A 24,934-nucleotide genomic window follows, 5' to 3' on the forward strand; every position below is an offset into this window, starting at 1 on the left:
AAAGTTTAAAGTAAAAACAAAAACAAAACAAATTTGTTGAATTATAAAAAATAAAAATCTTAGCGAGCAAAGAATAAAAAGTTCATTTCCTTAACCTGATAAGATACCTACCAGAAATCTCAGCGAACATCTTAGTGAATGGTTCCTTTAAGAGTCCGGAGTGAGATAGGAATGCCTATTATCACTGCTTCTATCAATACTGCAGGTCTAGAACAAAAGAAAGAAACGTGCTCTCCTCCCAGAGGCACAGAGAAGCAAACATGCTCGCTCAGTGCTTGTGTAAGTCCCATCTGTAAGGATGGCAATGTGGCAGTGTGTCTAAGTCTTAAAAGACGCACACTCTCTGACCCTGCAACCCTACGTCTATGAGCAAGCCCAAGAAAATGGGATGTAGTGTTAGGCTGCTGTAGGTTGTCTCCACAGAGGACCTGTGTGACAACAGGGGCTGGTTCTGTGGATTCTGGCACGGACACAGGATAGAATACTAGTCACTGAAAATGATGCTGCATAAGAGCCATTCCTGGAAGGACTGCCTAAACTAGTGTGCTCACTATACCTTTAATAGATGCCGGTGTGTGTACACACACACACACACACACACACAGGAAAGACCCACACTAGAACAGGGATGATTCCTTGTGCTGTTTCCCTAATTCTCTTAGAGCAGGTGTCACTTTCCAACTAGGAAGCACATATATTTACAACGCTGCCTCCCGGGGGGTGGGGGGCGGGGCGGGGGAGGGAAGGACAGCCACTGTGTGCTCCATCACAGCTTCTATCCATCCAGAACCCACAGACCAGAAAGCTAAGTTGCATTCTTGTTCTACAAAGGAAAATCTAAAGGTTAATTTTATATATGCACACACACTCTCCAGTGATCTCTTTGCTTACGCATATTGCGGAACCCTCTGTTAGGTCGAAGGGAAGCCCAGGAGCCCATGCATGCACAAGGCAGATGGTGGCGCAGATACTGGGCCCTTCTGGAATTCCTAACAGGTCAGCGTGCCAGACAGATGGCGACAGAGACTCCTTCCTGGAACCCGTGACGGGCCTGCCCCTCGGGAACTCCCACAGCTCATGCCCCCCGCCCTCACTGGACAGCTGTATAAAAAAACGCCTCTACTCCCTCTCGGCGAGACTTCACTGGCCCTGCTCTTTGGGGCCTGTGTAGCTCGCCCGGGAGTGCAGATTAAAGTACCACCTTTGATTTGCCTGACTCTTTAACTCTCTGACTTTGTCTCCTGTGCCGCGAACCCTTACACCCTCCATTCTGCCAGGGTCTCAGCAGGCCACGGCCACCATGCAGCCCACAGATTAGACTGGGGGGATGGAGCTTATTGGGCTGTTCCCCTGGTTCACGTGACCAACGTGGGGGACCTCACAGCAGTGTTCTGTGCACTCGCAGACAGAAAACAGCACCCCAGCTACAACAAGGAACATCTTTATGCACATATCTTTGTAATCGACAGTCTTTAGAACAGCGAGAGAGACCAAAAAGGAATAGAATATTCCAAACCGTTATTGCCCATAGGTCGACATTACAAACCAGGTTTGTTTGGATCATCTGGGAGGACAGGTGTGGAGGGCCAGGAGGAGCGGCTCCCGGTGCACGTGCCGAAGGGTGCAGGCATCTCTGAGGACAAAGGAGCCACTGCCTGGTGAGTGCTTCTGGTGCTTGCAGAGTGTCCAATACCTCGGGAAGAGAACAAGTCCATGGAGGTCTTTGCCCATGCTGTGCGGTTGAGGCTACTGCAGATTCTTTATATCTAAAGTAGGCAAGGCTTAGAAGTTCACCAGTTCATAAAAGTGAGTACACGGTACAATGCATGCACAGTATCGAACAGAGAAAGCTTCCACGGAAATCTGTTGGTTTTAAATCCCGACAAGGTCATTTTTTTTTATCTCAAAAGACTATTATGCTTTCAGTTATTTATTCATTCAACAAATACTCATCCCACACAATGTGCTCTCTCATCCATCCCTTCTCAGACCAGCCCTGGGAAACAGGCGTGTGCTGGGAACAGAGACAGCTGGGCCACAGCAAAGCGAGATGCTCAGGGCCGCAGCCAGGGGCCTCCACACCATCACTGCCTTCCTGGGCCCCCACGCAGGTTGCTGGGAGCTGACTCACAGAGGGAAGAACAATTCTGTGCTGTCAGACATCCCTCGAGGGAACAAGGTGGCTCTGACTCATTGGGGGCGGGGGAGGAGAAAAGAATCCGAGGTGGAATCATTCTTTTCTGAAAAGTTTAGCAGGTGGAAGAAAATCGTGTCATTTGCTTCACTTTGGGAAACAGTGCGTCTCCGTTCCCGATGGGTTGCAAAGTCAGCCCCACTCTCCACCTCCCCCCTCCCCAAGACACAGGCTGTGGGCTTGGCTGCTTTTTAAGAAGCTACCTGCTAACTTCAGGCGGCACAGGATTCAAGCAAAATTGCAGTATCTTATCAGTCATGTTTTCCATCTTGCGTTCATCTGAGGGTCAAAATACTGCAAAGGGGATAAAATGGCTTTTTCTCTTTATGTCATTCTTGTGTTTCCTGTTCGAAGAAACCCACACAACCACATTTTCCATTTTTTTATAAAAAATGTGTACCTCTCCTAGTAAAAGCCTTGTCTAAAACTATAGCTTTGGTTTCAGAATTAGCAACCCAACTAGCCCAGATTACTAGTGGTTGCATCAGCACTATGCCTGCAAGCACGGCCATGGTCTTCCAGAGAGGAGGATAAGATGCTGAGTCTATTCTTCTCGTGATGCTGAGAGAAGGGGACTGAGGAGTGAGCCTTCGGTTTAGCCAAATGACAGCTGCATGTAGCATGTTTTAAAATGTACTATCTGCCCTGACCGGTTTGGCTCAGTGGATAGAGCGTTGGCCTGTGGACTAAGGGCTCCCAGGTTCGATTCCGGTCAAGGGCAGGTACCATGGTTGCGGGCACATTCCCAGTAGGGGGTGTGCAGGAGGCAGCTGATCGATGTTTCTCTCGCATCGATGTTTCTAACTCTCTATCCCTCTCCCTTCCTCTCTGTAAAAAATCAATAAAGTATTTTTTTAAAAAAACTAAAATGTACTATCTGTTCGGGTGAAAAGGGTCGAGCTGTTTTGTGAAACCACGCAGAATGGTAAAGACCTGGAGGAAGGCCCTTGGAGTCAGGAAGGGAGTGCAATATATGGCTTCCCAGTCGTGGTTTGTAGAACCTTTGTGGCCAGTGCATCTGCGTACAAAGAGCATGAAACCCGCCTCCTGCACTGGAGGAAATGTGGCTAAGTTACGCTGAAGAGGGGCAGTATTTACCTGGAGTATCCGAGGGGCTACTCCACCTCTGTGGCTGAGTTCCCATCTGCATAGTGGCATTAGCAGGTCTACCTCTGACCTGCCATGACGGGGGAGGAGTGGGTGAGAGAGAGCTGGAAAGCACTGGGCCTTCTCCAGAGAAAGGCAGTGTCCAAGTAACAAAATATTCAAAGTTCCAATCAAAAGAAGCATAAAATTCAAGTAGCAGAGTTGCAGGTGCTACGTTCTGGCTTTTGAGCAGAGCCGCGCTGCATCTGCCGTGGAGAGCTGGTAGGTAAGTGAGCTGCCGAGCGGAGGACGTGGGGCAAGCTGCCCATACAGCCCATCATGTCATCCCACCACCGAGGACCACAACGCTCCCTAAGAGGAGCACATGAGCCTTGGGGAAAGCTTAGGGGAATTAGCAAGCTGTTCCGAGCAGTTGCTGAGTGCCTATCCATTTGTGTTCTCTGCATAAGATCTTCAAGTTAGTGATCGACCTAAATTTCAACAGATAACAGTTTCCTTCATTTTGCAGCTAGAAATAGAAAGGGAGGGAAAGGCTATCTGGAGTTTTCTCCTGCAATTTAACATAAGAATCAAAAGCAATTTGAGACTGGCTGAAAGAAACGACTGAAGGAAAACTCACAGATACAAACATGCCCCCCAATAGGGCATGAAGAGGGGAATCGGGAAGTTTTTTGCAACTAAGAAACTTCCTTTCTTTTTACAGTTCCTGTCCTAGCAAGCTAGTGGAGCATGCGTGGGCATTAATAACACCCAAAGGACCCTGAAGGCCCGCAGAACAGGAAGAAGGAAGAGGGACTAAGAGTCTCTAGGTTCACAGTCTTTCCGAAACAGCTGACAATTAAAAATCGGGAAGACTTCACATTTTAAAACCACAATATTTATTTCGCCACCAAGAATCCATGGTCCCGGTTATCAGTGGGTGGACAAACACCCCTAATCTAGCTCCCACCGTGAAACCGCCAATCCTTGTGTTTACAGATGCGGCCCTCCTCTGAGCCCATCCATACGCTTTCCCGGGGCAGCTGCAATTCCTCCGGAGCCATGTGGCTGGAACCCCTGCTCCACCACGAAAAGGCGAATCTCAGGGCGAAGTTTCTGGGAGTCACCGCTTCTTCGTGCTACTGTTTCCACCGGCGGCTTTGCTGAAGCCCCGGCTCATGTGAGGAAAGTGCACGGTCGGGGTCCGCTCCGTGGGGCCGTACAGCCCCAGGTTCCTGGCGGCCGCTGACTTGCGCAGCGGCTTGACGCTGGGAAAGGGGCTGAAGATGGGAGTCTTGGGGCGGCTCCCGTGGGGAGGTCTGCCGGTGGCTCTGTCCTCCCCAGGCGCCTCGGGCAGCTCCGGGAGGTGCCGCTGGCGGGGCGGGGGCCACCTGGGCTCAGGGTCGGCAGCGGCATCCCTTTGGCTCAGTTCCAAGGCTTCTAACTTCACCTGGACCAGCGACACGTCGGCATCTCCGAAGGCCGGCTCCGGAGACTGGCCCTCGATGGTGCGCCCTGCGCTGCCTTGCGCGCTGCCGCCTCCAGGGGAAGGGCACGCCTCCGCCTCCGCGGGCCCCAGGCACGCGGCCCTGCAGCCCTCGCCCTGCTCTTCGATGAGCCCCACGGTGTCCCCGCAGCCCGGCTGGCTCCTGGCCCTCGGCATGGTCTTTTTGTGGACTCGGATGTGAGTTCGCCACGGAGAGTTGAGCTTCGACCTGAGGTCTTCGTAGGGGACGGGGGATGCTTTGCCTCCCGCATGGCCCGGGATGTGAATGACAGCGTTCCTGGCGGCTCGGTTGGACACTTTCATCTTCTTTCCTAAGAGCAGGTGGTTTATAACTGGGGAGTTGTTCACCTGAGACGGGAGGAGGCTGGTCACTGGCCCTTTGTCTGAAAGAAACATCGGAAGGGGGCGTGAGACGTGCCCTCAAGGAACCGGGTGTGCAGAGACCCTCCCCAGCCCTTCCCACGCTCTTCCCAGGCGCTGGGAGTCATGTGACTGCAGGCCCAGAAACTGAATTCCAAGGGGGGGGGGGGGGCGTTATTTCCTCCTCTTTAAAGAGGAGAGAAGGGGCGGAGATCGCAGAAAGGAACAGAGACCGATCCCTCATGACTAAGTAGAGGCCTAATGATTTGGGGGTGGGGGGAGCTTTTGTCTGAGACGCAACCTCAGAGGTCTTCTATCCAGAAAATGTTCCATCCTAAACCTTGTCACCTACATCGACCTGACATGGAACACACTCAACTCTAATAGTCTTCTCTTGGGTTCTCTTCCAGCTCTCAGGCTGCCACTGTAACTCTACCTGGTGACAGACACTTCGGTTCCTTGACTCCTCAATCCTCTCTTAACTTCTTGTCTATCTTTGGCCCACGGACACCCCTACTCTGAGAGCTGTACAGCTCATTACCTGGACCGCTGCCTCCCCAGTAACCACACATCCCAGGCATCCCTTTCCCTTTGCCACATGCTTGCAAAACCTGACCTCAGATCCACAATCCACACTCTCTCTTGTTAGGTCCTCAGTGCTGCTGACCAATCTTTTTCTTTCACTTTCCCACTCCTTTCAATAACCTATCCAAGTCTTCCTTATTCTCTAAGCTCCCACCCAGGCCCCAATTTACTCCCAGAAAAACAACTTTTCCCCCAATTCTCCATGAAAACAGAAGCTATCAGGTCTAAAAGACCTCAACTTCTTGCCCTCTGTAACCTAGGAGGCTGGTACCCCAACCAACTTCCTTCCCTCCTTCCTTTAAGTCTCAGAAGCTATGGTCTTTGGTTTCTAGCTCAAGTTCAATCTCCACCGGTGCTGCTAATCCTGTCCTTCACCACCTCCTCTAAAACCTTCCACTCCATGTGTGAGCCCCACCCAGCAGCACTGGCACCAAAAGCTTGTTGAAAATGCATAACCTGAGCCCCACCCAAACCTACCGAAACACTCTCTTCCTTTTAACAGATCCTCAGGTGGTCCCTATGCACAGGAGAGTTTGAGGAGCAATGCTCTAGAACAGTGGTTCTCAACCTTCCTAATGCTGCGACCCTTTAATACAGTGCCTCATGTTGTGGTGACCCCCAACCATAAAATTATTTTCGTTGCTCCTTCATAACTGTAATTTTGCTACTGTTATGAATCGTAACGTAAATATCTGATATGCAGGATGTATTTTCATTGTTACAAATTGAACATAATTAAAGCATAGTGATTAATCACAAAAACAATATGTAATTATATATTCAATATGTGTTTTTCGATGGTCTTAGGCAACCCCTGTGAAAGGCTCATTCGACCCCCAAAGGGGTCGTGACCCACAGGTTGAGAACCGCTGCTCTAGAACAATCTCTCCCTAAAATAAGCCAAATAAACCATGATCCAGAGTAAGGGTTGGCAAACTTGTACTGTAAAGGGCCAGATTATAAATATTTTAGTCATGGCAGTGTAAAAGCAGTCATAGACAGTATGCAAACAATGGTCATGCCTGTATTCCAGTAAAACTTTATTTACACAAACAGGCGGCAAGCAGGGTTTGGCCTGCAGACCATCGTTTGCTGACCCCTGACTAGAGAAGGAGACGCTGGGCTGTGTCAGCACACAATGGGGACGGTTCACTATATCGCCCAATGATTTACTAGTATGCAGTATTGCAAAAGGACTATACAAAGAATTAGAACAAATGGATTCCAGCCCTGTCCGGACCACGCACGATCACTATACAATCTCTGACGATTGCTAAATCCTCATGAATCACCACTTCCTCATCTTCTAAAAGTATATGAGAATATCTGTTCCTCGCCTTCCTCATAGACTCTCCTTAAAGACACCATGAGGATGCTTTGAAAACTGCAGAGCTGCAGCTGTTCATTTCTTCTGTGATTGATTTATGATTCAGGATAAAGTACGAATCTTCAAGAAGTCACCTACCCTTCCTGAGAAGTAGAAGGTAAATTCAGTTTTTGGGCAAGATCAGTCACATGCTCACAAGCCTCTTAAAAACATGTCAAATCATGGAGAGGAATCATTTTAATTCAAATTTCACCAAGAACAAAGCAAACCAATTCCAAAATCAGCATATGTTAAACAACAAAGCAGATTATTGTTCCCTGGGATTTGGGGAATTAAACAGAAAAGGAACAGAAGCCTGACAATCCTTGGGAAAGAGCATTTCCAACTGCATTACACCTGTGTTCTCTGCAGAGTCAGGACACAGTCAGCCATGGGCAAGGCGTAGGGACAGCCTTTTCCTTTTTCTCAGATTACATGCCCTTTATGTCACCTCCTAAGTGACCAACGGATAGCTAGATTTATTCGGGAACAGATCGCCAAGTTCGGTGTTCCAATGCCTGGAATCTCAGAGGCAACGGCTCCAAAATGTCTCAAGTCCAAGGATTGCTCAGCTTTGCAACATTGTGATCGTTTGTAAACCCCTCTCCAGAAGCACACACAGTGAAGATGTGTTCAGTACCATCAACTGCCCGGTCCTTGGGACCTAAGGAGAACCCATGGTCTTTGTCTTCTGTAGAGCCTGATAAAATAAAATTTTAAAAAATGAGATGCTAAACGTGCTATCACTCGTGCCAGCTGAGTTTCTGGATGCTGCGCTACATACAGTGAGAGTGCAGGAATATGTGCTCTTCCTCTCCCAGGCTGACACAGAGGTGAAAGTGATTCGAAGAATCCCATTACCTGCTCTGATATACACCTGGTGAACCTGCTGCTGCTGCTTCCTTTTAATCCGAGAATACTGCCGCTTTAGCGCGTTGATGTCCGTGGTCATGCGCTCCATCATCATGCTGTTGAAAGCGGCGTGGTATTCACTTCGACAGGAATTGATGGCTCCTGGACTCAGCTCCGCAATGTTATTGGATCTCAGGCTCTGCTCTTCGTGGGGCTCTGTACTCGCGGCGGCAGAGACAAGGAGAGGTGTCAGTGGAGGAGGACGGGACGAACGGGCAATTGATTCCACTGTAACCCAGAGTGGTATCACAACCTCCAGAAAATTCTAAACCACAAAAATAATGTACACTAGGATTTGTCTAGAGCTTGTTTTAAGCAGTCCTGAAAATACTTCTGCATTTTCTTATTAGCCTAATTGTGGGTCTGAAATGATCTGTGTGGAGTCATAGTTTTATTTTATTACCACTTTGTTTATTATACAGACATAAGATCAAGTTTTCAAGATAAAAATCACTGTTATTTTCGAAAATGCCCTTAGAAAAATATAATTCCAGATGTCAAGTCATTGTACAGAAGTCCACATAAATGAGTGAGAATTTATAAGGGATTGATAGTTTGTAGTGTTTAATCAGCCATTAAAAGTGAGATTTTAGTCCTGGCTGGTGTGGCTCAGTTGGTTGGAGCATCATCCCATATACTGAAAGGTTGTGGGTTCGACTCCTGAACAGGACACATACCCAGGCTGTGAGTTTGATCCCTGTTTGGGGCACTTGTGAGAGGCCACTAATCGATGCTTCTCTCTCACATCGATGTTTTTCTCTCTCCCTTTTCCCCTCTCTCTCAAATCAATAAAACATATCTGTGGGTAAGGATTTTTTTAAGTGAGTTTTTAAATTAAAAATAGATTCTATAAAATTATCAAGACTTCGAATCACTCTACCACTAGAAATGCATGTTTTTAATTGTTTAACAACCATTTCCTGAGCATACACTATGTGTGTTATAGTTCTTGGGACACCTCCACCCAGCAGGGTTGTCCCTTAAATAAAACTGAGATTACATCCAAGAGAGAGAAACAAGCGCTGTGGGAAAGCACGCTTCCAGACTGCACGGCCGAGGCGGGCAGACCCGGCTCCTCAGCACCATATGCAAAGCTGGCCGGGGACCAGCTGAGAGAGAACCCTCAGTAGGGATCCCGACTATCCCAACAGCCACTGAAAGTGTTAGAGGGCTACACGTCTGGCAAGTTTGCTTCCTTTTTTCCCTGAAGACACTTGTGTGAGGAAAAGGAAATTAAAAGGGGACCTGCACACCTGAACTTAAGTAAGACCAACAAACAGGAACAATAAAACAGGAGAACGTGATCAGGTCATCCTGGGCACAGACCTGCACAGAAAGAAAAATGGGGGGGAAGGGGTGTACGGGAGGGCAGGGGGAGGAGACACAGACCCAGACTTCAGAAATGCAGATTCAAAAATGTTAGAATTAAAATCCACATTGATCCCATGGCTAGAAGCCAAAAGCTGATATCCAGGCAACAAGAGGGAGGGTGGAAGGCATTACGAAATCAATGGGGATCTTGTTGGGTTCACATTATTAAAAGCCTTTTAAAAAGATGAGAGGAAAATGCATAGCAAAGACATTACACACACAAAAAGTATGAACCCAAACCATGAAACAGGTCAAAACTCAAAACAAGCCAAGGCTTAGGAAAAATACTCAAAACTAGTACTATGAAAAAGATGAAGAAGATGAAGATGGCGAAGAAAAGACAGCAATGATGAGATGATGATGAAGAGGAGGAAAATACAAAAAATAAATACTATTAAAAGTTCTGAAAATCATATCTTATGAGAAATGCTTAAAGAAATTCTGGAGGAGAAACCAAGATGGCGGCATAGGTAAACACCGGAGTTTGCTGCCTCGCACAACCACTTCAAAAATATAACTAAAAGACAGAACGGACGTCACCCAGAACCACAGGAAGGCTGGCTGAGGGGAAATTCTTCAACTAGAAGGAAAGAGAACAGCGTGCCGAGACTCAGAGGAGGCGCAGTGCAGAAAATACAAAGGTGCGGAGGTACGCGCGGAACGGGCTGGTGGCTGAGGGCGCAGTTGTCGTTTTCAATCGGGAGGGAGTCTCAGACTCTGAGCTCCAGTTCTGGGCGAGTCTCTAGGGACCCAGACTCAAAAGGGAGAAGCGGGACTGTCTGGCATCGGTCGGAACACAAGGGCAGCTTTCTCTCCGAGGTTTGCAGTGGATGCTGGGACTCTGAGAGGCAGAGCCTTTGGGAACGGGACTGAGAGCAGCCATAACTGCTCCCTCCACCCACCCTGTTGATCCCGTGCGACCCGCCCCACCCCGCCCCGCCCCGCCCAAGCCCCGCACAGAGCCATTTGCCAGATAGCCTCAGGCAAAGGCTAGATTAGCACCTCCCCAGAGGACAGAAGTTTTCCCACTGCAGACACAGCTGATTCTCACAGCCAGTTGGCCTGGAGGTCAAATCCCTCTAGTATTAACTACAACAATCAAGGCTTAACTACAACAAGACTGAGCACAAAGATCACTAGGGGGTGCACCAAGAAAGCATAAAAAATGCGGAGACAAAGAAACAGGACAAAATTGTCAATGGAGGATATTGAGTTCAGAACCACACTTTTAAGGTCCCTCAAGAACTGTCTAGAAGCCGCCGATAAACTAATTGAGATCTACAAGAAATCTAATGAGATCCTCAATGTTGTGATAAAGAACCAACTAGAAATTAAGCATACACGGACTGAAATAAAGAATATTATACAGACTCCCAACAGCAGACCAGAGGAGCGCAAGAATCAAATCGAAGATTTGAAATGCGAAGAAGCAAAAAACACCCAACAGGAAAAGCAAAATGAAAAAGAATCCGAAAATACGAAGATAGTGTAAGGAGCCTCTGGGACAGCTTCAAGCATACCAACATCAGAATTATAGGGGTGCCAGAAGATGAGAGAGAGCAAGATATTGAAAACCTATTTGAAGAAATAATGACAGAAAACTTCCCCTTCCTGGTGAAAGAAATGGACTTACAACTCCAGGAAGTGCAGAGATCCCCAAACAAAAGGAATCCAAAGAGGACCACACCAAGACACATCATCATTAAAATGCCAAGAGCAAAAGACAAAGAGAGAATCTTAAAAGCAGCAAGAGAAAGAGACTCAATTACCTATAAGGGAATACCCATACGACTGTCAGCTGATTTCTCAACAGAAACTTTGCAGTCCAGAAGGGAGTGGCAAGAAATATTCAAAGTGATGAAGACCAAGAACCTACAACCAAGATTACTTTATCCAGCAAAGCTATCATTCAGAATTGAAGGTCAGATAAAGAGCTTCACAGATAAGAAAAAGCTAAAGGAGTTCATCACCACCAAACCAGTATTATATGAAATGCTGAAAGGTATCCTTTAAGAAGAGGAAGAAGAAGAAAAAGGTAAAGATACAAATTATGAACAACAAATATGCATCTATCAACAAGTGAATCTAAGAATCAAGTGAATAAATAATCTGATGTACAGAATGAACTGTTGATTATAATAGAATCAGGGACATAGAAAGGGAATGGACTGACTATTCTTGGGGGGGGAAAGGGTGTGGGAGATGCGGGAAGAGACTGGACAAAAATCGTGCACCTATGGATGAGGACAGTGGGTGGGGAGTGAGGGTGGAGGGTGGGGTGGGAACTGGAAGGAAGGGAGTTCCGGGGGGAAAAAAGAGGAACAAATGTAATAATCTGAACAATAAAGATTTAATAAAATAAAATAAAAAGAAAAAAAAAGAAATTCTGAACTTGAGCCATAGAGAAAACTGTTGGGGACATGATGGCTGTCCTCAAAAAACCGACGAGCCGTCCAGTCAGAGAGGGAGTGGACTCATTCTGTTTTGTTTCCAAAGAAATGAACTATTAATAGAACTGGTAGGCAGAGATTATCTCTCTGCAACTAGAAACCATGGGCTCAGTGGAGGAACTCAAAAGAAGGCCTTATGAGATAATGAGTTTCTTATCTCTCAAATTCAAGGAGAGGCCACCACAATGTTTTAGATTCAGAAGGTACTTCTCTATAAAAGAGAAGCCAGTCTAGAATGAATTCAATTAAACTCAAACACAAGGTAGCAAGCATCTATTACATTCCAGGCTCTATGCTAAGGAACTGAGCATACAAAGTTGAATCGGATGAGTACGGTGCAAAGTCACCATTAAAAAAGAAGAAATATATATTATGCATGCAACCCATAACACAGAGAAATCCTACTAAATGAGAAAGTAACAAAGAAGATACTTTTTCAAATATATATATATATGTATATAAATTATTTTCTAACTTCAGGGAGGTCCCTTCAGGGAGGGAGAGAGAACATTGATAGGCTTCTTCCTGCACACCCCACACTGGGGATTGAACCAGCAAAACTGGGCATATGCCCTGACCGGGAATTGAACTAGACCTCCTGGTTCATAGGTCAACACTCAACCACTGAGCCACGACAGCTGGTCCAGAGAAGATACTTTTAATAAAGACCTTCAATAAGGGTAACCAGTTCAGAAAATAAATAGGCATTTATAGGATACAATAACCGTACCCCTGCTATAGTGAACCAACACATTGTGATAATCTAAATAGAGAGCCACCTTTTTTACCTTTAATTTGTTTTTGGTACTTCTGTAGTTCAGGTGCCAGGAGCCCACTGAAAGGCCCAAGACACCCCACGGCATTAGCAATAGCATCTTCATCATCTGGGTCATTCTCTTCATCACTGTCTCTGATCTTACCATGTCGTCTTGGAAAACATAACAGAAAAAAAATATTCAAAGAAAATAGTGTAATTTTTAATAAAAATAATTCAGTCACATGGTTTAAATGACATATATAATCTACACTAATAAAAGAGAAACATGGTAATTAGCGTACGACCGCTACCCTTTTCATTGGCTAATCAGTGAGTATATGCAAATTAACTGTCAGCCAAGATGGCAGCTAATTTGCATATGTCGGCTCCAAGCCACAGACTGAGGCTTTAGGCCTGGGTAAGGGAGGAGCCAGCCAGCAATCCTTGAGCCAGAGATGGTTGATGGCGGCGATGGCGGGGGAACTGGGGTGGAGCCAGCCAGCGATCATAGATGGCGGCGGAGGGGAGCTGGGGGTGCCCTGGCCCAGGCCTAAAGCCTTGGCTAGAGGCTTTAGGCTTAGGTCGAGGAGGAGCCAGCCAGCGATTGTTGATGGCGGCGGAGGTGGGGAACCAGGGCGGAGCCAGCCAGCGATCAGCTGAGGAGGGAGCTGGGGGTGCCCCGGCCCAGGCCTAAAACCTCGGCCTGAGGCTTTAGGCCTGGGTCAGGGAGGAGCCAGCCAGCGATCGGCTGCGGCGGGAGCTGGGGGTGCCCCAGCTCAGGCCTAAAGCCTCGGCCAGAGGCTTTAGGCTTGGGCCGGGGAGGAGCCAGCCAGCGATCTTCCACGGTGGAGGCGGCAGCGGCGGCGGTGAGCTGGGGGTGCCCTGGCCCAGGCCTAAAGCCTTGGGCCGGGGAGGAGCCAGCCAGCTATCTTCTGCGGCAGCGGTGGCGGCAGCGGCGAGGCCTAAAACCTCGGTCAGAGGCTTTAGGCTTGGGCCGGGGAGGAGCCAGCCAGCGATTGTTGATGGCGGCGGAGGCGGGGAACCAGGGTGGAGCCAGCCAGCAATTGTTGATGGCAGCGGCGGGGAGCTGGGGGTGCCCGGCCCAGGCCTAAAACCTCGGCCTGAGGTTTTAGGCCTGGGTCAGGGAGGAGCCAGCCAGAGATCACTGATGGCTGCGGTGGCGGGGACCTGGGGGTGCCCCGGCCCAGGCCTAATGCCTGGGCCAGAGGCTTTAGGCCTGGGCTGGGGAGGAGCCAGCCAGTGATCCTTGATGGTGGTAGCGGCCGGAACCGGGGCGCAGCCAGCCAGCAATCCTTGATGGCCACGGTGGTTTGGAGCTGAGGGTGCCCTGGCCCTGGGCTAATGACTCGCCAGAGGCATTAGGCCTGGGCAGGGGCCAAACCAGCAATTGGTGTGAACTACAGAGGAAGCACCTTTTCTGACTGCTGATTGGTTAAGCTCCCTGGATGCCACTGGTAATATTCTTAATAACTTGGGTAATAAGAGTCCAAAAAGTGATCTAGGGTTTTTTTTACCACACTCCTGGAGAAAAAAATGAAGGTCTGCTGCTGGAGGGTTAAGAAATGTCATATCCTGTCCTAGCCGGTTCAGCTCAGTGGATAATGCCTCGGCCTGCCCAACGCAGATTCTGGGTTCAATTCTGACCAAGGGCATGTACCTAGGTTGCAGGTTCCTCCCTGGCTCTGGCCCAGGTCAGGGCTCATGCAGGAGGCAACCAATCAAAGTGTTCCTCTCACTTTGATGTTTCTCTCTGTCTTTCCCTTTCTCTTCCACATTCTCTAAAAATCAATGGAAACATATCCCCAGGTGAGGATAAAGAAAGAAAGAAATGTCATATCCTATGAAAGACACTTCTTGAAAATGCCTAAAGAAAGTTGTCATTTTTTCATAGTACAGGGACTGGAGTCCGTGTTGATGAAAACACCTTGGTGGCTGCGGTGACTGGCAGTGGCTGCAGCAGCGGGGTGATGGGGCTGGTGCCTTCCCCTGATCAGCCCGGTTGCTTTCCACAAAGGGAGGCCAGACTGCGGCTTAGGCCCGCTCCCCAAGGGGAGCAGGTAGTAGGACATCCCCTAGGGCTCCCAGTATGTGATAGGGGGCAAGCTGGGCTGAGGGAATCCCCTCCCCAGTGCACAAATTTTTGTGCACCGGGCCTCTAGTGTGTATATATATAAAAAGTCTCTCATCCCGATCCAACTTCTGCCCAGCTGTTCCACCTAATTCCTACAGGTGATGCAGTGACTAGCTTCTTATTTATTTAAGTAAGACCAACAAACAGGAACAATAAAACAGGAGAATGTGATCCTTTAGTTTCTTTATGCATGGATAAGCAGATATGACTATACTAGAGGCCCAGTGCACAAAATTCATGCAAGGGGTGGGGGAGGGGAGAGGTGTCCCTTAGCCCGACCTGCACCCTCTTGCAATCCAGGACCTTTCGGGGATGTCTGACTGCCGGTTTAGGCCGATCCCACAGGGATCCCTACGGGTCATGCCTAAACTGGCAGTCGGACATCCCCCTGGCAATCCGGGACTGCTGGCTCCTAACTGCTCGCCTGCTTGCCTGATTGCCCCTAACCCCTCTCCCTGCCTGCTTGATCACCCTTAACTGCTCACCTGCCTGCCTAATCACCCCTAACCATTCGCCTGCCTGCCTGATTGCCCCTAACCGCCTCTGCCTGCCTGCCTCATCGCCCCTAACCACTCCCTGGGGTGTGGGGCCAGCCAGGGCAGGGGGCCTTGTCCTTCTGGTCTCTGGTCATTCTGGTCGTTCCACCATTTCTGTTGCTGGGCTTTTATTATATAGGATAGTCTTATTTTTCTCTCTTTTTACATAAGTATTAGCATACTATATGCACTCTTCTGCACCTTGCTTTTATTCACTTAAGAAACCTCTCCATATTCTTACAAAGAGCTTCCTCATCGTTTTTTACAACTGCACTGTATTGTATGCATGTAGTGCACGTTAGGGAACCCGGCACTAATGAAGCACACTTGAGTGGTTTCAATATTATGCCATTATGAACAATGCTGCAATAAGTAACCTTTATACATCCTGTGTTTTGCATGTGTATAAATATATTTGTGGGATAATTCATAGAGGTAGAATTGCTGGGTCAAAATCCATTACAAATTTTGGACAGTACTTCCCAACGGCCTGTAGTAAGCAACCTCTCACCTGCAATGTGCCTGTGTCCCCATGGCCTTATCAAGAGTGTGCACATCAACCTTTTGAATTCTTGTTAATCTGATAGGCAAAGTAACAGACTCTCAATCTATTTATTTGCTACATTTCTCTTGATGCTGCCTTCTATGTAAACTACCTAGTCCCATCCTTCCATCATTTTTCAGTTGGGTGGTCATTCCATATTAATTTCTAGGAACTTTATGAGAGATATCAATTACAAATACTTTTCCATGAATATTTTTGTGTCTGCTTATGAGGGTTCTATTTTGTTCTGTTTTGGTTTTAGTCATATAGAATATTATTTGTAAATACTTAGTGTTTTCTTTTTCCTTTATTGTTTTTTTATTTTTTATTTTGAGGCTGTTATTAAGGCCTTCCCAATTCCAAAGAACTAAAGACATTTTTCCCCATTTTCTTCTGCTAATGTTATTACTTCATTTTTTCCCATTTAAGTCTCTCATCTATATGAAATGTATCCTGCTATATGATGTAAAGAAAAACTTTATTTCCTTCCAGAGTAGGTCTCATTGGCCCAGCACCATTTACTAAATAATACCTCTTTTCACTACTGTTTGATATGCCAAGTTTTCATATACTGTATTCCTGTGTATTTGTCAATGTCTGGTCTTTACAGCATTTTAAATAAGCGCATCTGTTTTTTCATGCATCAGTTCTACACTATTTTAATTACTGAGATTTTTTTTAATATTTGATATTTTTAAATAAGTTGTGAGGTTGCTACAGGTCCCTTTCAGTTTATATTCTAGTCTTCCTTGGAAAGAACAGTTTTAAAAATCACTCTCTTGAATTTAAATCAAAACCTTAAAAAACATCCAGATTTTAAGAACCAAACTACTTTGAATATATTTCTAGGGCTTAACAACGATTAAGTTACAATAACTAGTTAAAGTATCTAGTCTTCTTTCAACGAAAACAAGAAGGGAAAAAAGAGACCTTACCCAGACACGGAGGCGGATTTCACTGTAGCTGGGAACGGTGTAATGTTGTACGTGTACTTTTCCCTCAGCTCTGCCAGTTGTGGGAAAGGGAATGGAGCCATGGAGTAAACAGTCTGAAAACCAGAAGCAAAAATGCCATGCCTGAAACGGAGCCCTCAAGTAACTCTATCAACCCTGGAAAGACATTATGATTTGAGTGTGAAAAGGTAAAAACTGCCTCTTACAGAGAGAGTGGAAAGATCCTACTTCAATATCCGCTTCAGAGAAAGACAAAAGAACACCGATAAACACAACAGTGAGTTTCCAAATCAACCTGACTGCAACCAGGCATTCCAACTGGTGAGCAAGGGTGAGCCCATGGGGGAGTCTGACTTCCTTCTGCTCGGTTCGGGGGTGGGTGAATTCAGCAAGCCGCAGCTCCCTTACCTTTTTACGCTCACTTGAGAGTATGTTTATGGTTTTAGAGAGAGAGGAAGGGGGTGGGGGAAAGAGAGAGAGAGAGAGAGAGAGAGAGAGAGAGACATGATTGGTTGCCTCCCGTACACACCCTGACCGAGGACTGAATCTACAACCTAGGTATGTGCCCTGATGGAGGATCGAACCTGCAACCTTTCGGTGCACAGGACGATGCTCCAACCAACTGAACTACCCAACCAGGGCAGCTCCCTTACTTCTTTAATAAAGAACCCATCGATGTGTTTCATATCTAGTACTTGTTTTTTAAGCTCTGTTTGATGATTTTTATAGACATTATGCCAGCCTGGATAAAAATAAGTGGACAATCTTGTGATGGACTGAGTGCTTTCTCCAAACACACCTTTTCAAATATCTGTGAATAAAGTCTAAGTGAAAATTGCTGGTTTCGGGTGTTTTTTTTTTAACTGACAGTGTAAAAGCCCAGACTGTTAAAAAATCTAAAAATAAAAATGAGAAAAACACCTGCACTTCCTCCAGAATTTCAAAATTATATGCCATTCTATTAGCAGGAGGGAAATCATCTTATTTGCTTTCCTAATTTTATCAAAATTTAATTGCTCCAAAATTTTAATTATATTATTTATTCAATCCTTAAGGTTCTTATTCACCAGAAAATGTATCTTTTTCTTTTTTCTTTTTTAATCCTCACCCGAGGATATTTTTTCCATTGATTTGTAGAGAGAGTGGAAACACCGATATGAGAAAGACACATTGATTGGTTGCTTCCCACATGCCCCCAACCAGGACCAGAAGCCTGCAACCAAGGTACGTGCCGTTGACCGGAATCGAACCTGGGACCCTTCAGTCCTCGAGCCAACGCTCTATCCACTGAGCTAAACTGGCTAGGGCAGAAAATGTCTCTTAATCACACTAGCTTTCTCCCAGGAAGCTTTTTAAACATCCTGATATTTTCTGGGGAAATTTTAAAGTGGTATTTTTCATTTCAGCAGGAGATTGTTCTGAAGGCTTAGCGGAGACGTGCACTATCTGCACGGGCAGGAAAGGAGGGCTCTGAAAGGGGCCTGACTGTGCTGCTGTCTTACTTTGTAGCTCAGAGCCACCACTGGGACAGCCCCGCCATTTGATTCTAAACAGTCTGTCCATCAGACCGTCCCAAACAGACATAAGGTATCCACTTACCTCTTACTGTACCACCCGAAGATTCTACACAAGTATTGGCTAAAATCCCTTCCCCTCTATTCTCCGTTGCCTATTGTCCAAAGCTACACAGATCATAGGGACCAAAAAGTCATCTCTGAGCCATTCTATATACTACACATTTGATTATACCCACAAGGCTGAGACGCCGTACAAATTTACTAACAGTGAGCTGCTCCCCATGGAGAGAAGCAGGAGGTACCTTGTGGTTCCCATTAGTCTCAGATTGGCCAGTTCCCAACCTCTCTGGGCCTCATTTTCCTCCTCTGAAAAATGAAGGGTGTGAAAGTTTGGATTGTGATTACCTTGAAAAGGAAAGGGGAGAAGTGGGGTGAGGAGGGGAGGGGAAATCAGAGAGAAGCATATGAGGGTGTCCAAATGTGTTGCTCTTGCTTATTTCTTAAGTTGGGTGATGGGTGTGTGTTTTGTAATACTATTTTTAATACGTTTCTGTATGCCAGAAATACTTCATATCATTTCATTCATAACATGGTCACAGTGAACTCTCACATTCTTTGCTCCCACCAAGGTTGCCAACAGCTCATCCCTCAAGAAGCTGCCTTATTGCCAACACAGAATCCTTTCTTCCTTGCTCTAGGACAGGGGTGGGCAAACTTTTTGACCCGAGGGCCACAATGGGTTCTTAAACTGGACCGGAGGGCCGGAACAAAAGCATGGATGGAGTGTTTGTGTGAACTAATATAAATTCAAAGTAAACATCATTACATAAAAGGGTACGGTCTTTTTTTTTTTTTAGTTTTATTCATTTCAAACGGGCCGTAGTTTGCCCACGGCTGCTCTAGGACCTGTCTTAGCTCCATATACCCTTTGAGGGAAATGGAGAGAAGAGACATCCTCTCCTCAGCACCCCAACTTTAAGGTCCAGGGCAGGGCACCTCCATGGGGGCCTCAGTCAAGCAGCACCAGCCTCTGACCACCACACACCAAGTGTGGTCCTACCGCTGCACCAAGAGTCAGCCTGCCCCTCACTCACGGGACCTTTCTTCCTTAACAATTTAGAAACTTGGTTCAGGTATTTAAGAAACCCATGCCGTTTCGATTCAAGCTTAAAAGATGAACTCATTAATGCTATAAATTTCAAATCTTCTTCCCAATGAGGTAAAATGCCTCACTGAAGACAATTAGTGGGGTAAATTAGCTGAAGGTTCACTGTGTTTTATTGTTGCCAGTTTTAGAAAAAGTTATCAGAATTCTTTATCCAGCCTCATGAAGGAAGTTTATAAGAAAGGAATGGAGCCCAGCTGGTGTGGCTCAGTGGTTGAGGATCAACCTATGAACCAGGAGGTCATGGTTTGATTCCCGGTCAGAGCACACGCCCAGGTTGTGGGCTCAATCCCCAGGGTGGGGCGTGCAGGAGGCAGCCAATCAATGATTTTCTCTCTCATCATTGATGTTTCTATCTCTCTCTCCCTCTCTCTTCCTCTCTTAAATCAATATAAATATATATTTTTTTAAAAAAGGAATGGACAATACATTTTGCCCCTACTTCGTCCTGTCCTGCCTCGGGGTAGATGGCCTGGGTTCTGAGCCAGCTCCTTCCAAGACCGCTCAATCAAAGACATTCGACCAAAAGAAAACTGGCTCCACTGAGCTTTCATTTTCTATTTTTGCTCTTCCTTTCTCAATCATCTGCTTTTAGTTAATCCTTCAAAGACGAAACCAGCGTGCCTGAAAAACAGTGTATAGTCCTTCTTCGCACACATGCACTCAATCCTTTGAAGGTCTCATGTATGTGGGGGCATGTTGATCTCACGAACATAAGCTTCCCTGGCACAACCCCACAGTGCTCAGGGTACCTGAGTAGCTCCGGGTTCCTAACGTTGTAAGTCACGGATTTACAACCAACTCCAAGAAAGAAATTTTACTCATCGCCTCAGAGCCCATATAAGGTAGACTCATAGAATCCGAGGGTCAGGAGAAACAAACATAATTTAGTTCCACCTCCCTCCCAGGCAGGAGCTGCCTCCCTCTCAGGAGCTCCACAGGTGGCCACAAAGGCGCTGCCGAACCGCCCAGCACGCACTGTTTTGCACGGCAGAAGGTTTCCATTTCTGACAGCACTAATTCATCAACATCATCTTTCTATTGAACAAGCATCCGCATTCTTGTCATTTCCACCCCTTCACTGATGGAAAACAGCCAACAATCCCACGGCAGATCCCGCCTGTGGCACATGAGAACTGCCGCAGGAAACAGTAAATTATCCACAAGAACTTTGGCTTCTGTTTTTCCAAGCACCTACGAACCCTTCTAATAGTGACATCTGACTCACTTTTCTTTACATTGCCCTCAAAGAATTCATGAGAGACTCTGTCAAAAGTCATTCTGAAATCCATCTATGCTTTGTCATTGGCATTCCCCCAATCTCTCTCTGCCCCCCTCTCTCTTTTGTTAATCTTCACCCCAGGATATTTTTCCATTGATTTTTAGGGAGAGTGGAAGAGAGAGAGAAAGACAGAGAGAAACATCAATGTGATAGAAACACATGGATTGGTTGCCTCCTGCACTAGCCCTGACCAGGGCCCGGGCAGGGGAGAAGCCGGCAACCAAGGTATGCGCCCTTGACTAGAATTGAACCTGGGACCCTTTGGTCCTCAGGTCGATGCTCTATCCACTGAGCCAAACCAGCTAGGGCTCCCAATCTCTTCTTCTAACACTCTCAATTTTTTTAAATAGCCATTGCTAATAAAAGAAAAAGTGATGTGATTTATAGGGGAGAAAAACAGTACTTTGTGTCTGGCACTTAGAGCTGGAAGAAATGGAGAAGACCAAGCAGGGAGAACCCTTTCGTCTCTTCTCTGACCTCACACATGGTCCACGTTTCACCCGGAGCCATCTCAGGTTTGTGAACAGACGGAAGGTACATCATAATTGGATCCCAGCCATTGAACTAACTGTTTTTCACGAGTGAACACAGAAAAAGAGTGGCTTGAAATGATAGTCAGCATTTCTCTCCTTAATACTCTACGATGCCAAGGAAAACCAACTACCAACACACACTCCCATAGACATTTATATTTAGGCACTGCTGAAAAGAAATTCTTATTTCTTTTTCATTATTGACATGTTTTTACAAGAAACATGAAAACATAAGTTGTATAAAATTAAGCTCAGTTTATCATCGCCCAGATGTTTTCTTTGGCAGGAAAAAAAATAATGCTACTAAAAGGGGAACTAATCTATCAAGCCCCAGCCCGCATTTTCCCCTCTAGGATTCCCTTTAAGAGGTAATGAAGGGTCCTCTTTCCTAATCCCTCAGGTTGGGAATTCCTAGAGGACGAAGATGACAGGTGTAGATCTCAACATATCTCATTCATCTGGCAATGTTTGGGCTTTAAGTAAAATAAAATGCTGCCTTATTCTTCTCAGGAGGATTTCAGTTTTAGAAAGACATTTTTTAAATAAGGTATAAGCATGTAGGATGCTCAGGGGTTGGGGCCTTGAGTTCCAGTCCTGCCACTAGACAACCTAAGAAACTGGCAGATGCTGGCTCTCCAAGTCTTAGCTTCTTCTCTGTAAAGTGGCAGAATTAGGTTAATCTTTAAGCTTCTCTAAAGCCAGAGTTTCTCTAAGTATTTTTTTAAGCCATCTGCCTCAGAACCACCCATGGAGCAAACACCTGAGTTTTAATGCACCGTTGAGATGTTTCTTATACACAGTCCACTTTGAAAACCACTGCCTCGAGTTCTAATGTTCTGTGATTCTGTGTATTCATCAAGCAACCAGGTGTATTCTCAGAACTCGATAGATGTCATGGAGATACAGAGCAATCTGAGGCCCCTAGCATTAAGGAGCTTGCTACCTCATTAGAGAAATAAGATGAACACATACCAAACAATATCAAATAATCTGTAATAGCAATTAATCAATTGTCGGAAATGTTAAATACTGAAAGACTACGGAGGAGGCATAATTAATGAGGGCTGAGGTACGAGGCTGTGTGGGGGTGGGGAGGAAGGAGACTGGATAGGATCCAGATGGGTGTTTAGTATTTTCACAGATAGTGTGAGAGGGCAGCACAAGCCCTCAACTGGCACGAGCATGGACTAACAGAGCTATGACCAGTGTGATAGGTTCTGGTTGGGAAGGGGTGGGGAATACCTTTGGACAGGTGAGTAACGGGACAGCCAAAGTGCACCTCCATGCAGCCTCTCTGAGAGCTAACTCATCTTCCTGCCCTCCTCTTTCTAAGCCACAAATGTGTGATTGCCCTTGTCCCCTCCATTTCTTTCTTCATCAGACCATATCGTTTCTGTGGCCAAGTCCTATCAACTTCACCTTCTAAGTATTGTCTCTATTCCATTTTTGTTTCTACCCTTTGCTGCTCCTCACAGGCCTCGTGTTATCAAACATGACCCGGTCAAGTCCACCCTTCACAGAGCCACCCATGTAGTTGACCTAAGAAATAACTCAGACCCTTCCCCTCCTCTCCTTAAAACCTTTCAGCTCCACAGTTGTTCTTCCCTTTCTGAAGGCTCCACAGAAGTCCTAGAACTCCAGCAAGCTCAAGGACTCCATTTCACAACCACCGACCTAAAAGATCAAGGCCAAGCTCCTCAACACGGGTTGAGGTCTTCTATAACCCTTCCCTGAATACCACACTCCGTGTAGTTTCCTTCACACACAATAGAGTTTCCACTCACCCTGCCCCCCTCCACCAGGAACAGCCTCTCTGCTCTGCACCACTGCCTCCAATACATACACACATATACACACTTGCATGTGTGTGCACCCATGTGCACAGGCACACGCATGCACACACATACACATACACACACACAGCCTGACCAACTGCTATTAGTATTCAAGGAAGTTGTTTTTTTTTAATCCTCACCTAAGGATAAATTTTTACTGGTTTTAGAGAGAGAGGAAGAGAGAGGGAAACAGAGAAACATCCATATGAGAAAGATACATCAGTTGCCTCCTGCACACACCCCAATGCGGATTGAACGCATAACCTGAGTATGCCCCCTCCCTGGGAATCCAACCTGAGACCTTTTGGTGTATGGGACAATGCTCCAACCAACTGAGCCACACTGGTCAGAGCCAAGGAAGATGTTCAATAAATCTTTGCAGAGGTTAACGTAGAACCTCAGAAACAAGGCTGAAGCATTTTATTTCCTACTAGAGGCCCGGTGCACAAAAATTTGTGCACTCAGGGGGGTCCCTCAGCCCGGCCTGTGCCCGCTCGCAGTCTGGGATCCCTCAGGGGATGTCTACCTGCTGGCTTAGGCCCGCTCCCCGGGGGATTGGGCCTAAGCTGGCAGTCAGAAATCCCTCTGGCAGCCCGGGAGCCCTCGGGGGATGTCCACTTGCCAGCGGGGAGCAGGCCTAAGCTGCAGTTGGACACCCTTAGCACTGCTGAGGAGGCAGGAGAGGCTCCCGCTACTACCACTGTGCTGGCAGCCATCAGCCTGGCTTGTGGCTGAGCAGAGCTCCCCCTGTGGGAGTGCACTGACCACCAGGGGGCAGCTCCTGCATTGATCGTCTGCCTCCTGGTGGTCAGTGTGTGTCATAGTGACCAGTCATTCCCAGTTGTTCTGCTGTTAGGGTCAATTTGCATATTACCCTTTTATTATATAGGATAGTTAATAACAAGGAAGCACTGAAGGTTTTATGAATAACAGTGAAATGGCCAAAGCAGTAAGTTTAGACTATTACTCTGGCAGCAAAATGCTGATTGTATTAGAGCAGAGGGAATCTGGGAGGAGGGACATCATCTAAGAATGTCTTAAAAGAAAATGATGTGGCCCAGCCGGCATGGCTCAGTGACTGAGTGTTTACCTATGAACCAGGAGGTACGGTTCAATTCCCGGTCAGGGCACATGCCTGGGTTGTGGGCTCGACCCCAGTGTGGGGCATGCAGAAGGCAACCGATCGATGATTCTCTCTCCTCATTGATGTTTCTTTCTATCTCTCTCTCTCTTGCTCTCTCTCTCCCTACCTCTCTGAAATCAATAAAAAATATTTTTAAAAAAATTATGTAAAAGAAAATGTCAGGCATGGACCAGGCACACAGAGGGAAGCACAATAAAAGGTACTTCCCTCCGAGAGAGAAAGAGAGTGAGGAAGCAATGGCAATGTGAGAAGAGTTGAAATCAAGCAAAGATGTCAGTATCAGAACACTTCCTCCTCTGAGACAGACAGCAAGGAAGAAAAGAGATGATAATGCAAAGAAAAGCTGAACTAAAAAATATCAATGTTCAGGGAAGTTATATTAAGTGGGCAATATTCTCAACAAATCAGTAACTGTCTGCGAAACATTAGGAATTCCAAAAAGAAGCTGCAGTGCCAGGATAGGAACAAAGGAATAGAAGCTCCATGCATCTTATGTCCTAAATCAGGGCTTGAGTGTTTGTTTTCTAACCTGTTGACTGGGCCCCAAAATTGACCTCAGGCATGGAACCCAACATAAAAGTAAACGCTGAAAACAAGAAAAAGAGGAGAGGGGGGAAGTAACCACGGCCTGAGGACAACCTTGGAAAGACCTACAGTTGGTCAGTGGGCAAGAGGAAGAACCAGG

The 24,934-nt window shown here is 46.5% G+C and overlaps 1 protein-coding gene across 3 annotated transcripts in view; it reads right to left on the reverse strand.

The window, feature by feature from the left end:
- Positions 1-1,451: 1,451 nt before the first annotated feature.
- Positions 1,452-24,934, reverse strand: part of TBC1D30 (TBC1 domain family member 30) — an 86,059-nt gene continuing 62,576 nt past the window's right edge. For 2 of the 3 annotated variants that reach the window (XM_070409797.1, XM_070409799.1), the window contains 4 exons: positions 16,756-16,868; positions 12,620-12,759; positions 7,960-8,166; positions 1,452-5,170 (listed from right to left, as the gene is read on the reverse strand). In XM_070409797.1, the coding sequence (XP_070265898.1) occupies positions 4,404-5,170; positions 7,960-8,166; positions 12,620-12,759; positions 16,756-16,868 (1,227 nt within the window). In that variant the 3' untranslated portion in view covers positions 1,452-4,403. Of the gene's footprint in view, positions 5,171-7,738; positions 7,799-7,959; positions 8,167-12,619; positions 12,760-16,755; positions 16,869-24,934 lie in introns of all 3 variants that reach the window. The other variant, XM_070409798.1, reaches the window with a different exon arrangement.

Source organism: Myotis yumanensis, unplaced genomic scaffold (assembly GCF_028538775.1).
Source record: "Myotis yumanensis isolate MYYU_CA2020_CCGP unplaced genomic scaffold, mMyoYum1.0.hap1 SCAF_3, whole genome shotgun sequence".
NCBI classification, from domain to species: domain Eukaryota; kingdom Metazoa; phylum Chordata; class Mammalia; order Chiroptera; family Vespertilionidae; genus Myotis; species Myotis yumanensis.